Source organism: Podarcis liolepis, assembly GCF_965112155.1.
Source record: "Podarcis liolepis genome assembly, chromosome: 1".
Lineage (NCBI taxonomy): Eukaryota > Metazoa > Chordata > Lepidosauria > Squamata > Lacertidae > Podarcis > Podarcis liolepis.
In genome coordinates this window covers 33,911,367-33,925,751 of record NC_139554.1, presented here as the reverse complement: position 1 = coordinate 33,925,751, position 14,385 = coordinate 33,911,367, and the positions used below count along the sequence as shown (strand labels likewise).

The 14,385-nt window shown below is 42.5% G+C and overlaps 1 protein-coding gene across 1 annotated transcript in view; it reads left to right on the top strand.

Annotated features, from left to right (window-relative positions):
- The window catches only part of BRMS1L (BRMS1 like transcriptional repressor), a 31,186-nt gene extending 19,107 nt beyond the window's left edge, over nucleotides 1-12,079 (top strand). The window contains exons 4-10 of the mRNA XM_083509727.1: nucleotides 320-399; nucleotides 4,260-4,356; nucleotides 5,761-5,844; nucleotides 6,665-6,729; nucleotides 6,887-6,926; nucleotides 7,553-7,679; nucleotides 9,256-12,079. Of these exons, the coding sequence (XP_083365853.1) occupies nucleotides 320-399; nucleotides 4,260-4,356; nucleotides 5,761-5,844; nucleotides 6,665-6,729; nucleotides 6,887-6,926; nucleotides 7,553-7,679; nucleotides 9,256-9,379 (617 nt within the window). The 3' untranslated portion in view covers nucleotides 9,380-12,079. The remainder of the gene's footprint in view (nucleotides 1-319; nucleotides 400-4,259; nucleotides 4,357-5,760; nucleotides 5,845-6,664; nucleotides 6,730-6,886; nucleotides 6,927-7,552; nucleotides 7,680-9,255) is intronic.
- Nucleotides 12,080-14,385: the final 2,306 nt, after the last annotated feature.

The following is a 14,385-nucleotide window of genomic DNA, read 5'->3' as shown; positions in this document are numbered from 1 at the left end:
GAAAAGGGCACATGAGGGGAATTTTTTGTGTGTTTACTGGGCACAGGATGGGCAGTGGAGTAAAGAGAGCCTTGTCCTTGGGTTGAATGGGTTGAACTGAAAAGGGGCATTTTACTGATGGGGAATTTAGAATTCACTTGTGGAGAATTCATGAGGGCCAGGCACGATTGGGATTTCACCGCTGTTTAAAATGCCCCATTCCTTAGGGTTTGGTAAGTTGCAGCTTATGGGGAAATGCATTGGTAGGGTAAATGAGGCCTGTAGGCCCTATTTTGCCTCTCCCACAGAAGGTTTAAACAAAAAAAATGCTTTTTTGTAGGTATCTACAGAGAGCTCTGTTTAGAGTCCGTGAAAAACAAATACGAATGTGAAATCCAAGCTTCCCGCCAGCACTGTGAGGTACCGTTCATAGCTGAAGAGAGTTTTCATTTGTCTGTAACTGTTGGGGCTTGCTTCTGGAGAAACATGCACACAATCAGGTTGTGCAGCTGACAAGTTATTTTTGAACGTAGAATATTACAGCATTTTCATCCACAGTAGAGAGAACAATGATTTTAATTACTGGGCTTTCTTGAAAATCATGTTGAAGCTCTTGGTAGCATGTCTAATCAGCCGTGTAAAATCTTAATCTCAAAAGGAAACCAGCGTGCCAACCTGAGGGGTACACTGGGAACACAAAATGAAGCAAATTACTTCAGTTAAGTTATGTATGTTTCAAGTTTGCATAAACAAGTGGTTGCTAGGTCAGGTCACTGCCATGTGATTTGTTTCAGTTCTGCGATGCTACCTGAACCACATTTTTGACTGCATCTCTTGTGCGTGGTGACATTTTCAAAGAACTTTTCTGTGATATGTGGCATATTTCTGCTGCCTGGAGGGGAAACCAAGAACTCAGACGTTGTTTTGATTCAGAAGAAGGTTCATGCAGTACTAAAAATCATTGAGAGGCACTGAAAATCTTTGAATGAGCTCTGGGTGAGATGATTCAATTCAGGCTCACAGTTCTGTAGTTTCTGGCTTTCCCCCTGAAAAACATAGGCATACTAACTGGTTACTGTAAAAATCAAAACATTAGTTTGCAGTGAAGAAGAGACTTCATTCTACATTGAGACTTCATTCTACATTGAGAGCATGATCACAAAAACGTTGGTCATGTAGCTCTGTAGATCCATCTATGCCTGAAAACACCAGCTGTAATTGTTAAAGGCTCTTCCTGTAAACAGTTAAAAACACTAAGGCCTGATTCAAGCAAAATTAACAGGATTAAAAATTCCACTGGGTCAACATTAAAGCCTTGCATGAACCTTGCAGCTCTTTGGATCCTGGCTGCAGTGCTTTCCAGAAGTACCAGGTGCTATATAGCGCATCTGGACGATACAGTGTTTCTTTGTGAGACAAAAATTAATCTCCTGCTTTTTTGTAGTTTCCCACAATAAGAAATGCAATAATCACTCCCTTTTAATAGCAAACTCAGATGGTGAGTGTCAACAGAAATGGAGCCAAGAGGGAAGTATGAGTGTGCTTATGGAAACCCTGAGGATGGTGGAGATAATTACACAAACACTCGGAAGGGCCAAAACAGTACAGTGAGGACTGAGAATGCTGAATGCCACTTGGGAAGAACAAGGGGTGTGGCAACAGATGACTAGTAAAAGTGCCCTCCTTCAGCCCTTGTATTCCAGAGGATGTGCTGTGTGGCTGGGACTCTCAACAGCAGCACTCTTGTTAAAGGTGGTGATGCGCTGCGGCATTTTGTTGCATGTTCCACTTGCAAGTAATGCACTTGTACATGGTTTCCCAATAGTATGTGGAAGGTCAAACACAATAGTTCTGATCCAGAACTAGTCCTGTGCAGCTAATTTAATGAAATACCTTGTGGCCTTAGGTAGGAATTCCCATCTCTCTCTCTCTGTATATACACATATACCTATACCTATACCTATACCTATACCTATACCTATACATGAATATATGTACACACACACACACACACACACACACACACACACACACACCCTATCAACTGGTTCAAAGAGGCTTGTATGACAGAAATGTGTCCATATCCATTGTTTGCATGGAAGCTTGTTTCTGCATCAAGAGATCCTAGGATGGACTGGTGTTTCCAAAGTGCTAAGGTGTTGTACCAGTTTCTTCTTCTCTATTTTATTCTCACAACAACCCTGTGAGGTAGGTTAGGCTGAGAGACAGTGACTGGTCAAAGGACACGTTATTGTTATTATCCTTAAAATTTGTATACCTCCCTATACTCATAGGTCTTGGGGCATTTCACAACACAAAGTTACAATATACAAAGCACAAAATACATAATAAAAATAATCAAAACAATTAACAATGCTAATGTATGCACAACAATACTAATGTATAAATGATACACTCCCCAGCAAAAGCCCCTAAACGATACCCCAACTCAAATACAAATACAAAAATCCAAATTAACATATAACATTTAACAACAATTTAAAACAACGCCCCCCCAATAAAACAGTACCCACCCAAGTTAAAATCCCATTCCTGTTAAAACAATAACTGGGTGCAGTGGTGGGTGGGATTGGCAAAGTTTTTTGCCCCCTTTTTAATTTTATTTTTATTTTTTACTGAAGATTAATGAGCAAAAGTTAAATGCACATAATTGTGAGTTACCTGTATAAGTGTAGACGTTGCATGTTTTAAATTCAGAATTCAGTTTAAACCATATTGTTTCCAACTTTTTTTTTGAGAAATAAATCAAAATATCTGTTTTTAATTTGCATAATCCACCCTGAGTTCCCTCAGAATGATCAGAATCCAAAGATCTAGTTCATGCTGAAGGGTTTGATTGCACCATTTGGGATTCTTGATTTTGAATATAAGGCGGCTACATATTGATAGCCCCCCTGCAATAGGTTCCAAACATGATATACTGTGTGGCCAGTGGGGAAGGAAGGGAGGCTACTTTTGCAGGGATACACGAGCTGAAATTTCTTAAAGCATCTCCAAGCACACAGGACTAGTTGCATAGTCTTTGTATTCCAGCTGCATTGCTTCTTTTACAGTGGCACCTTGGTTCTCAAACTTAATCCATTCCGGAAGTCCGTTCCAAAGCCAAAGCGTTCCAAAACCAAGGCACACTTTCCCATAGAAAGTAATGCAAAACCGATTAATCCGTTCCAGACTTTTCAACACAACCCCGAAAACAGCAATTTAACATTAATGTTACTATCTAACAAGATCATTGATCCATAAAATGAGAGCAATAATCAGTGTACTGTACTATAAAATAAATAAGACAGTATTGTAGGTGATAAAAATTAAAATTATTATTTTTTCTTACCTGCACTGATGATAGTCATTGTTTGCATGGGGGGCTTTTATCCATTTCCGCAGTCACACAATCAATCAGTAGCTGAATTGTGTTCCACACAATCACAAAAACAAATTAACCGAAAAAGCCTCAAAAACAAAAACGCAAAATAAATAGCAAAAACAAAAGTGCCCAACTTAATCCGTTCCGTAAGTCCGTTTGGCAGCTTCTGTTTGGTGCAGGCGCCCCGGAAACAATAGCCAACAGCCGCATCGGACGTTCGGCTTCCGAAAAACGTTCCAAAACTGGAACACTTACTTCTGGGTTTTCGGCGTTTGAGAATCAAGGTGTTTGAGTACCAAGACGTTTGAGAACCAAGGTACCACTGTACTTCCCCCCAAGATGACTTGAAATTCTCCCATGTGCTCCTACAGGTTGCTTGTCCTGAGCCCTTTGCAAATAGCTACATACAGATCATAACATATTTAGAAGGAAAATGAGGTTTTGGGTTTCTCCTTTTTTAAGACTAGTGTGCTTATTTTCTTGCGTTTATATAATTCCCCACTGTTTGGAAAATATGGGTAAAGCCCTTCACATTTATCAGTCTAGGCTTGGTGCTTTGTAGATTCAAAACACTTCTTGGAAGACGAAAACCCCTTTTAACCCCTCGCTTTTGTTATGTCATGCACCCACTTGAATGTTCTGCAGGATGTTAACCCTTCTGTGCACTATTGCATCTGCCTCACGCACCTGAGACTACCTTTCTCAACATCAGAAGACAGTCTTTTTGCATTGCCTCTGGCACTCTGAACCCAGCGAGAGAACGGTTCTTATACATCAGGTCTCTTTGTTGGAAGCTTCTTCCGTTGCTCTTGAGTGCCCCAATCCAGTAGAAGATGATGTGTTGGCTGCTTTTCGTTGGCTAATGTTTGACTACATTGTTAACTTTTCCTTTCAGAGTGAAAAGCTCTTGTTGTATGACACAGTTCAAAGTGAACTGGAAGAGAAAATCAGACGACTTGAAGAAGACCGACATAGCATTGACATTACCTCAGGTAACTAAGAGCTGGTGGAGTGTCCTGACTCCTAGTTCTTGACGACAAAGACTTGAAGAAAGATTCTTTCCAAAGGCTTTAATGTAGAGATTACCGCTGCACATATGCAGATTACTGGTTTAAGGCACTTCAGGCAATCCTAAACACAGCTATATGAAAGGCAGGTACTCTAACTACCAAAGTTTTAGACATTGATCCTACACTGTCACACACCTTTTGCTATCCTATATATAGGAATGGGGTGGGCCCATCTTAGGGCAGTAAGCATTTCTGAAATCTCTCACTACACCTTGTGTGCGGAATCTACTGTTCTCTTGCTGTTCTCTGGCCTCGGCCCAGTATACCTGAAGGGGCGCCTCCACCCCCATCATTCAGCCCGGACACTGATGTCCAGCTCCGAGGGCCTTCTGGCAGTTCCCTCACTGCGAGAAGTGAAGTTACAGGGAACCAGGCAGAGGGCCTTCTCAATAGTGGCACCTGCCCTGTGGAACGCCCTCCCATCAGATGTCAAGGAAATGAACAACTATCTAACTTTTAGAAGACATCTGAAGGCAGCCCTGTTTAGGGAAGTTTTTTATGTTTGATGTTTTACCATGTTTCTAATATTCTGTTGGAAGCTGCCCAGAGTGGCTGGGGAAACCCAGCCAGATGGGCGGGGTATAAATAATAAATTATTATTATTATTTATTACTGTTGTTTGGCTTCTCCTGGACCTAGGTGATAAGGGAAGTGTCTCTGCCTCCTGAGAGGTGGCTGGGACCAGTGAAACATCCCCTTCTGGGTAGGCAGAGCTACTCCCAGTAACTGGCGGCTCTGGGGTGGGCGATGCAATGAGCACCATGGGCATGTCAGAGAGAAGTTGTGACTACCTTGGAGAGAGAGAGGTGGGACTTTTGGCTCTCATCACGGGGGCAAATGAGATGGAAGAGCAGGTTGGGGGGGAACTCCATCCTCTGGGGTCATCGCTAGCACACTGCCACACTGCCAGCAGTGGCTCCCATATTCCACTGCAGCCTTCTTCTGGCACCTTGGGCAGTCCTCCACCTGCATTGTCTTGACTCAGCCAGCCCATAACATAAAGGTAGCTGCACAGAAATGGAAAGGAAGAGTGTACATGAAGTGACCAAATACTTGTGTCAAGTTGGAGTTGGTCACAGGCATGGTTTATAACACTCAAATGCAAGGGTCTCTCTCTGTCTCTCTGTCCGTCTGTCTCTCCCGGCCTAACGCCATAAAGAAAAATCTTTTCTAAATGTTAATAAGACGGGATAGTCAGTGTAAGTGGCAGTTCCAGTTCCTAAAGCAGCACAGCTTGCTTATCAATTGTATGTATAGATGAGCTTGGAGACCTGTGTGCTATGTGAAGAAAATTATTTTAACTGCCACGTTCTTACATTTCCTCAGAGTTATGGAATGATGAACTTCAGTCTAGGAAAAAAAGGAAGGATCCCTTCAGTCCCGATAAGAAGAAACCGGTTGTTGTATCAGATATCCTTTTCATGGTTGCCAACTGGATATAATATTCACTGAATTACAGTGGTGCTGGTTGTTAACACTTCATAAAACTTTCATTAAGAAAGTAAGTGGGGTGAAACACAAGACAATGGTTTGAAAGCTGAGAATTTAGAACAATATTTTTCTTGGAGACTAAGAGCTGGTCTGTCCATTGGATTGTCACTCTTTTTTTTTGCACAGTATGTGGTATGGTTATAGTAACAGGATGATGCTCAAAAGCTAAGTCATACTCAATGTAGACCCATTAAAATGAGTGGACTGGGTTCCACTGCTTTCAGTGGCTCTAGTCTGATTATGAATAATGTTGGCTATCACCCTTCTGGTTATAATGTGGATTATTAAAGAGTAGATGGCAGGTGGTACAGCATAAAATATCCATCTAGTGATAACCCAGCATTCCTATTCTCCAACCCCCACAACTTTTTTAAAAAGCCTAAGAGTTTGCAGAAATTTTGGCAACAGTTGTAATGAGATGCCTTTGTTTTTCTGTGCATGTATGCAGAGGAACCTGCCACAACCACAACTTTTCATTCTTTAGAACCCAAAAGGATGTGTAGCCACACAAGGAGCCCTTTTTAAAACAAGAGGAAATGAAGCAATGCTGCTTCTCTGATAAATTCGTGTCGGCGCTCCAAGGCATACACAAAAAATGTGTATGCCCTGCCCTTGGGGTCTGTCTTGGCACAGATTTTAGTTGCGTTATACCAAGCATACTTCAAAGTGATCTGCTAGAACCTTTTTAAAAAACAACTTGACCCTCTTTGGAAATGTGCAAGTCCCTTAACATATTAACGACCCTATATAGTGTACATGCTGCAAGATCTTGATATACTTGAAGACTGGACCACAATAAGAAAGGTATCGTTGAATGTTGCTCTCTGTATTCCTTTTTCTTTTAAAGAAAATGGCTGATATGAATGGGCATGGCTTAGGTTTCAAGAGGGATGCTCTTTAAAGCAAAGCTCCTAAGTTGATTTGCCGAAATGATGACTAACTTACCATTTTTTTATTTCAGGCAATGGCTACTTTGGGGCCACATAGAGTGAAAACAGAACGTAAGGACAATCTGCTTTATGCTTGTTCAATCCTTGCCTCTATAATAGCTCAGGATTTCTCAGCCACAGATGCTAAGAGTTTACTATGGGGAGTTCTTAATTGTGTACGGATTAGGCAGCAAGACACTGTTTTTTGTCTTGTGTGGTTTGGAAAGACTTTCTGTCCTTTTGGAGAACTTAAGTGGATCCTTTCTGTAGTAGGGAGTGGAGAACCTTGTAGGAAACCTTCCAAGGGCCACATGGCAGTGACTGGGGGGTGGGGGTGGTAGAAGCAAAAGTTGGTGAAGCACCAAGTACTGATCTACTCACACAAACCTCTTCATCCTTCAGGCATTTAAGAGCATTATCAGAGTTCAAGGACATTCTAACCTGGCAAAAATACTCAAGTAGGGTGCAATGCAGAGCCAGTTATGTGTGTAGTTTGTGGAAATGGGGAGTGGCTGGAAAGGCTCCAGGGCCAGAGGGAAAGGCCTGGGGGGGCCGCATTCAGTCCCTGCGGCTGAGGCTCCCCATTCCTGTTCTATAGTTGTGGGAGGTGTTCCAAGCAAACTCAGGGTAGAAATGAGGTAGACAGAAATTGCCTTCTTAAATCTCCTGTTCTGTTTTGTCTGCACTGATTCTTTCAGCCCCTGTCAAGTTGGAAAAACATGTACACAATGCAAGATCTGAAGATGGAAGGCTGTATTATAATGGGGAGTGGTATGGACGTGGACAAGCGATATGTATCGATAGGAAAGATGAATGCCCTGTAAGGTAAAGATAGCAGGCAGGATTCACCTAGTGAACCTGTCTCTGGTTGGAGGAATCTCGAGAGTTTTAGTTAAAAGAATAAACAAAGCAGACCCCACAACACTCAAGTCTGTGAATAAATTTATATTATATACTGAATGATGTTCTTGTATGGGGAAAGTACATAGTACGTACCAGGCATAGGCAAACTCCAGCCCTCCAGATGTTTGGGACTACAATTCCCATCATCCCTAGCTAACAGGACCAGTGGTCAGGGATGATGGGAATTGTAGTCCCAAACATCTGGAGGGCCGGAGTTTGCCTATGCCTCGTACATACAGTCAATATGAACATTAATTTATAAATATATAGAGAGAAATGAGTTAAATCACAGCAGGACTAGAGAAGCTTGCCTATGCATCACTCAGTGAGAACTTTTGTCAACATGGAGTCAACAGCAGAATGACTAGCTGGCAACGATGTAGCTACAGTAGCATCCGCAGAGGTGACTTTTGTATCCTATAGTAATAGTATGCTTTCATATAGGGTACCTTATTATGCCTATCAGTAGCAATCCCACAACAAATCGAGCTTCCATCAATGTTACTTACAGTAAAGGTAAAGGTAAAGGGACCCCTGACCATTAGGTCCAGTTGTGACCGACTCTGGGGTTGCGGCGCTCATCTCGCTTTAATGGCCGAGGGAGCCGGCGTACAGCTTCCGGGTCATGTGGCCAGCATGACTGAGCTGCTTCTGGCGAACCAGAGCAGTGCATGGAAACGCCGTTTACCTTCCTGTCGGAGCGGTGCCTATTTATCTACTTGCACTTTGACATGCTTTCAAACTGCTAGGTTGGCAGGAGCAGGGACCGAGCAATGGGAGCTCACCCGCGGGGATTCGAACCGCCGACCTTCTGATTGGGAAGTCCTAGGCTCTGTGGTTTAACCCACAGTGCCACCCACGTCCCATTGTTACTTACAATAGCTAGATGTTATTGTAGGATTCCTACTGATAGGCATTGTAAAACATACTATACAGACGGCAGCTGTTTTGCGCAGGGATTCCATTTCTGGTCCTTGCATTTGTCAGTGTTTGTAAGCCAGCCCATTATGCCCCGCCCTGTTACTCCCTGCCCCTGTTCCGTCCTCTTCACGGTCCAAAAGGACTGACGTGTCGACAGCCGCACATCAATTGGACATGCTCAGAATGGTCTCCACCTGTACAAAAGCAAACTGTACTATAGGATACTGACTTCAGCATTCTATAGAGCGCTGCTGTAGCTACATCATTGCCAGCTAGTCACTCTGCTGTTAAGCCTGCGCACGTGCCTGTCTCTCTCTTTCCCTTCCTTAACAAAGGGCGGCTATTAAAGATGTGAACGGTTGGTAAACAGACGTAGTAATGTTTAGTACACTTCCAATATCAGTGTTCCTGTATTTTATTAACTATCCTTAATTTAATGAGGCACTTGTTATAATGCTTGTGTGTTCTATTACCAATAATTACAGTACCGTTTATAAATGGCCGTGCAGTTTAAGGTGATCCTGTAGTTTTATATGGACACTAATGTGCTCCTGATTCCCCCCTCCTTTCTTTTCAGTGCCATAATTACAACAATTAACCATGATGAAGTGTGGTTTAAGAGGCCTGATGGAAGCAAATCCAAACTGTATATTTCTCAGCTACAGAAAGGAAAATATTCAATCAAGCATAATCACAACTGACCGTTAAACCAACCAGACAGTGTTATCCTGCTAGATGTGCCATGAGATGAAAGATGTATTTACTATTTGTTCTCATCTATTTTGTGTGGCAGTATCTGTGTATTTGTAGTAGTGTCAGTAATCTTCATACAAATGTCTTAGAATAAGTGACACATAATCATGTTGACCATGACGTCTCGCCTCTAATTCGGCTCCAGTGTCTCAGATAGAAAACGTTAACCTTTTGGAGAGCCTGAGAACATCTGACTAAGCCTGCAGTCCTACAAAGCTATGTGCATGCATGGGGGAGAATGGCACATGCAGCTGCTTGGGGTCTTTTAAGTTTCTTTTGCAGCTGCTTGTCTGGCTCAATGTGTGAGCCAATTTTAAAACTGCCTATTGAGCTGCTGGGGGAAGTGAGAGGATGCTGCAGAAAGACACCACCTGGGCACATTTTTGGTTCTTCACTACATGGCACACTAGCTTCTAAGACTGTAGTCTAAATCCACTTGTATAAAATGGGAAAGAAGTGCTATTTATATATATAAAGAAATGAATGGATCATGTGATGATTGTGTTGTCTATCACTACATCTATAAGAACTCCTTGAATTTTAGAAAACATGTCATGTTCGTCTTGCAAACCTATGTTAGCTTGCGCAAATGTTACTTTGATGTAGCCTAATGGAAAAGTATACTTAGATGGGCAACTGGAAAAAAGTGGAGACCCCCCCAAACAGTTATCCTAGCTGGGTTACTTCAGAAAAACTGTTACTGATTTCTATTAAAACAAGCACCGCTGGGGGGTGGGGGTGGGGAATCAGTGCAAAAGCAAATGACACTGTTTCCGTTTCTGCTAGTATTAAGTCCCCTCTCCAAAGGTCAAGAGTGCCTGTTCTGAAAATGGTAAACCGATAACCAAAAGTATTGCTGCATATAGCTCTATAATTAAATGTATCCGTAGTCCAATGATGTGTAATCCTTTAAAATTGTACCCTGGGCAGAAACAATGGTGTTTGCTGCTTAACAACCTCAAAAAGTTAGCATTTGTAAGCTTAGCATCAGGAGTAAGATCTTTTAGTTTTACCGTACATATTCAACAGTGGAACAGACTTCCTCAGAAGGTGGTGGACTTCCATGGAGCTTTTTTTTTAAAGCAGAGGTTGGCTGGCCACCTGTTATGGGTGTTTTAGTTGAGATTCCTGTATTGCTGGGGATTTGACCCCAGGGTCCCATTCCAGCTCTGCAATTCTATGATTCTGTGTTGGAGGCGTGAACTGTGGCTGGGTAGAAGGAGGAGGAGATGTTACTTGGTGGTTTTGTGCACTTTACTATCCATTGAGATGAGCCTTTGAAGGAAGTCTGCATCTGATGGAAAAGGCTGCCAAAAGTGTTTTTATGTTCTAGGTTGGACTGGTGCTAAATCTGGAATCTTAACATGCAACCCCTCTCTATTTCAAGTCCAGAATTAAAACCCCTTCATGTAAAATAAATTAATCAGTGTGTTTGCAGTACTCCAGTCTCATCCCAGCAAGCAAATATCATGGTGGACCTGGATGGGCAGCTCTACTTGAAAATAGCATCCCGTGGAAAAATCAACTCTTAGGCCCAGAAGCTTGCCTGAATCAACTGCTCAGCCAAAGGAAAAGGGAGTTATCCAAAGCAGGGCTAAGTAGTAACTTACTCCATCAGCATAAGGATTTCTGCTTGAGTGGAACTTCCCCCACAGCTCCTCCCATCTGTTCTAGGAGTTCTCACAACCCTCTGAAGTGGATTTGTGGGGTGGGGGTGGTTCTGTTGCACAAGCAGAAATCCTTGTGCTGATGGGATGCATTATTTGGATGCTACCCCAAGTATTTTTATGTCTCATCGTTCCAATTTGAGCTTCAAGTGTACTGGAGGTGAGGAGCCCTAAAGCTGGATTCAATGGGCAGGATTCTGACAATTTGCTCTTCTTGTAAATTCTTACCCTGCATCCAGAGCAGTTTCAGCTCAGCCTAGCAGCAAGAGCCTGCCTGAGCTCAGAGCAATGTACACTGAGACTGTTGTCTTCTTTTTAAAAATAAAAAATGAAGGATTGGCAGCGTCGGCCTTTGCGCACTTCTGCAGGTTGGAATCTCATCTGTCCTTCAGTATCAACAGGTCTGTGTGTGTTAAACATATGTGGGTGTGTGGGTGTGGGTGAACATACATGTACACACTAACCTTGCAGCAATCTGCATTACCATCCAAGCTGGGGCACTTGAGCATTGCTGCATGGAACCATGGGATGCCAGCCATTGCTGCTTAAATAACTATTTCTTGTGTTCATGTTACCGTGCTTCCATTAGGGCTGGTAATATGACACATCTCCTCTGCATTGGAATTGTCTCTCACTTGCCAGTTCGATTGATTCTAGTTGCTGGGGCTCAGAATAAAGTCTTATCCTGGTTTATAAACTGCTTTCATGTTTATGTGGAAATGTATTTACCGATTATGCGAAACCCATTTGACTGTTGTCAAAAGTCTATAACCCCAGGCTTCTGAAATTGGCCTGCAACAGTTTTCTTCTTACTCTGCATGTCACACATATTAGCCAAATGTATATAAAGTAATTCTGACAGGTTGGCTTTTGACAAAACCTACTGTATGTACACAGTTTGATAAAGCTTTTTTTGTAATGAGATATTTGTATTTTTTAACCTAGTATATAAATAAATGAACCTGTCATGGAGAATCTGAATAGTTGTACAGCTCGTGAATGTGGTTTCTGTAGTGTAAACCTTTTTTAAAAAAAATAAAAATGCAGTGTATTCAAGCACCTCGGATGAGGAAATATTTTAAAATTTTATTGCCTAATCTAATGGACTAATAGTTCTGATACTCTATGCAAACAACTGAAGCACCTGTGATTCTCAAACCATTTGTTTCTATGACAACAAGAGCCTGTGAACCCACGCTATATACAGAGAAGCCACTGGCTAGCTATACCAACACTGTGACTGGCTGCAACCATTGCAGCAATGAGGCTGGCTGTGAGCAAAGGTAATGGTCTTGGCTCACTGATAGAGCTCATGCTGTGAATGCAAAGTTCACTCCCCAGCATCTCCAGGATAGGACTGGGAAAAACACCTGCCTGAAACCCTGGAGAGTTGCTGTGAGTCAGTGCAGACAGTATACTGAGTTAGACTGACCAATGGTCTGACTCAGCGGAAGGTAGTTTCCTGCATCTTCAAAATGAGCTTTGACAAATCCTTACAGAGAGCACGTCTGGAGTCTTGTCACCAGTGCTAGCACTACTACTACCATGTGTGCTTTGACTGCCTCAGGCAGTTCCTGTCCTCTAGCAATAGAAAAGGCAAGGGAAGATGCTGCCACTGCAGAGCAAGATGACTATTGAGGGAAATACGGCCGAGGGGGCTGGAACGGCACTCTGGCAACTCATTCAGTAGCTGCTACAGGTGACCAGAGGCTTCTGTACACATAAAATATTCACATGCTTCTGTATGAATCAGCCGTTAGCTGTACATTTATCCATTTGCCTTCATTCTTAGATTACAGGTGTTTTTTAATTTGAAAATTTAAAATTCAGTGTTTGAGTTGAATAATTCCTGGCACGCACAGGAAACTGGGGGTCCCATTCATGAAACGCTTTCCCCAGGAGACTCGCCTGGAGCCTGCATTGCATATTTTCAGTGCCAGGCAAGAACTTTCCTCACAGGCTATTAACACCCAATTGCTGCTTCTAGGGTATTCTTCAGCTGGTTAACATGAATAGTGATCGTGCTTATATGGTGGTTAGAGAGTGAGTTTTAAGAATTATTTTATGGAGGATCTGTTTTAATTTTATATGTTTTCTTTGTGTTTACATTGTATTGCTTCTTTTTGCAAGTTTTTTTTTTTTTTGTATAAGGCAAGTAAGTAAATTATACAGGTATGCCACAGCGGAAAACATATGATTCACCTTTCTAGTGATTGTGGTTTTAAAAACCTTTAAAAATGTTAACTGAGCCTGAAAATGCTGTTCTTTAAACCAGCGGATGATTTTTAGACCTATCTTCATATAATATGAAGAACACCATTTTCCTTGACCTTGTTCTTTTTGTGTGTATAAAACATAGAATTATTTAAAAGCTGGTATCCTATACAAGAGAAGCCTTGAACCTGGGGCATTCTGCTTACAAAGTATTTCTGTGCTATACCACTGAACTATTATCCTTCCCATGTATTTGTGTCCACATAACTGTACTTCATAGTGCCCACTATGGACATGTTAAGTATCTGGTTAATTACAAATTGCATAATGATGACTTCCCTCGATACTGAAATGTATTTAAGATCTGCATTTCATGCTTTAGATTTCTGGGTCTTCCCTGGCTCCTCCACCTTGTTCTAGAAGAGAAAGATGGGCAGATGTTATGGCAGCCTATTTTGAGCCAAGTGCGGGTGGTGCTGTGGTCTAAACCACTGAGCCTCTTGGGCTTGCTGATCGGAAGGTTGGCAGTTTGAATCACTGTGACGGGGTGAGCTCCTGTTGCTCTGTCCCAGCTACTGCCAACCTAGCAGTTTGAAAGCATACCAGTGCGAGTAGATAAATAGGTACCACTGCGGCAGAAAGGTAAACGGCATTTCTGTGCGCTCTGGCACTCATCATGGTCCTCCGTGTGCCAGTAGCGGTTTAGTCACACTGGCCACATGACCCGGAAAGCTGTCTGTGGACAAACACCGGCTCCCTTGGCCTGAAAAGCGATCGCCACACCCCATAGTCGCCTTTGATTGGACTTAACCGTCCAAGGGTCCTCTACCTTTACCTTTTACCTTTAGCAATAAGTACAGAGTCCTCCTCTCCTGTCAATACTTCACTCAAGGAGCTTGGTTGAAAAATGTCTCTCCCCGATCCTCTGCTGACACTTCCCCAAGGCTCAGTTTTTCCACCAGGTGGCTGCAGAAGCAGCTTCAGCGTCTAGCTACCTCTATTTTCTTACCACCACCCCCCCCGACAGGCAACCACAGGAGGCAAGTGTGACCTGTAACAAATGGTTGCAATAT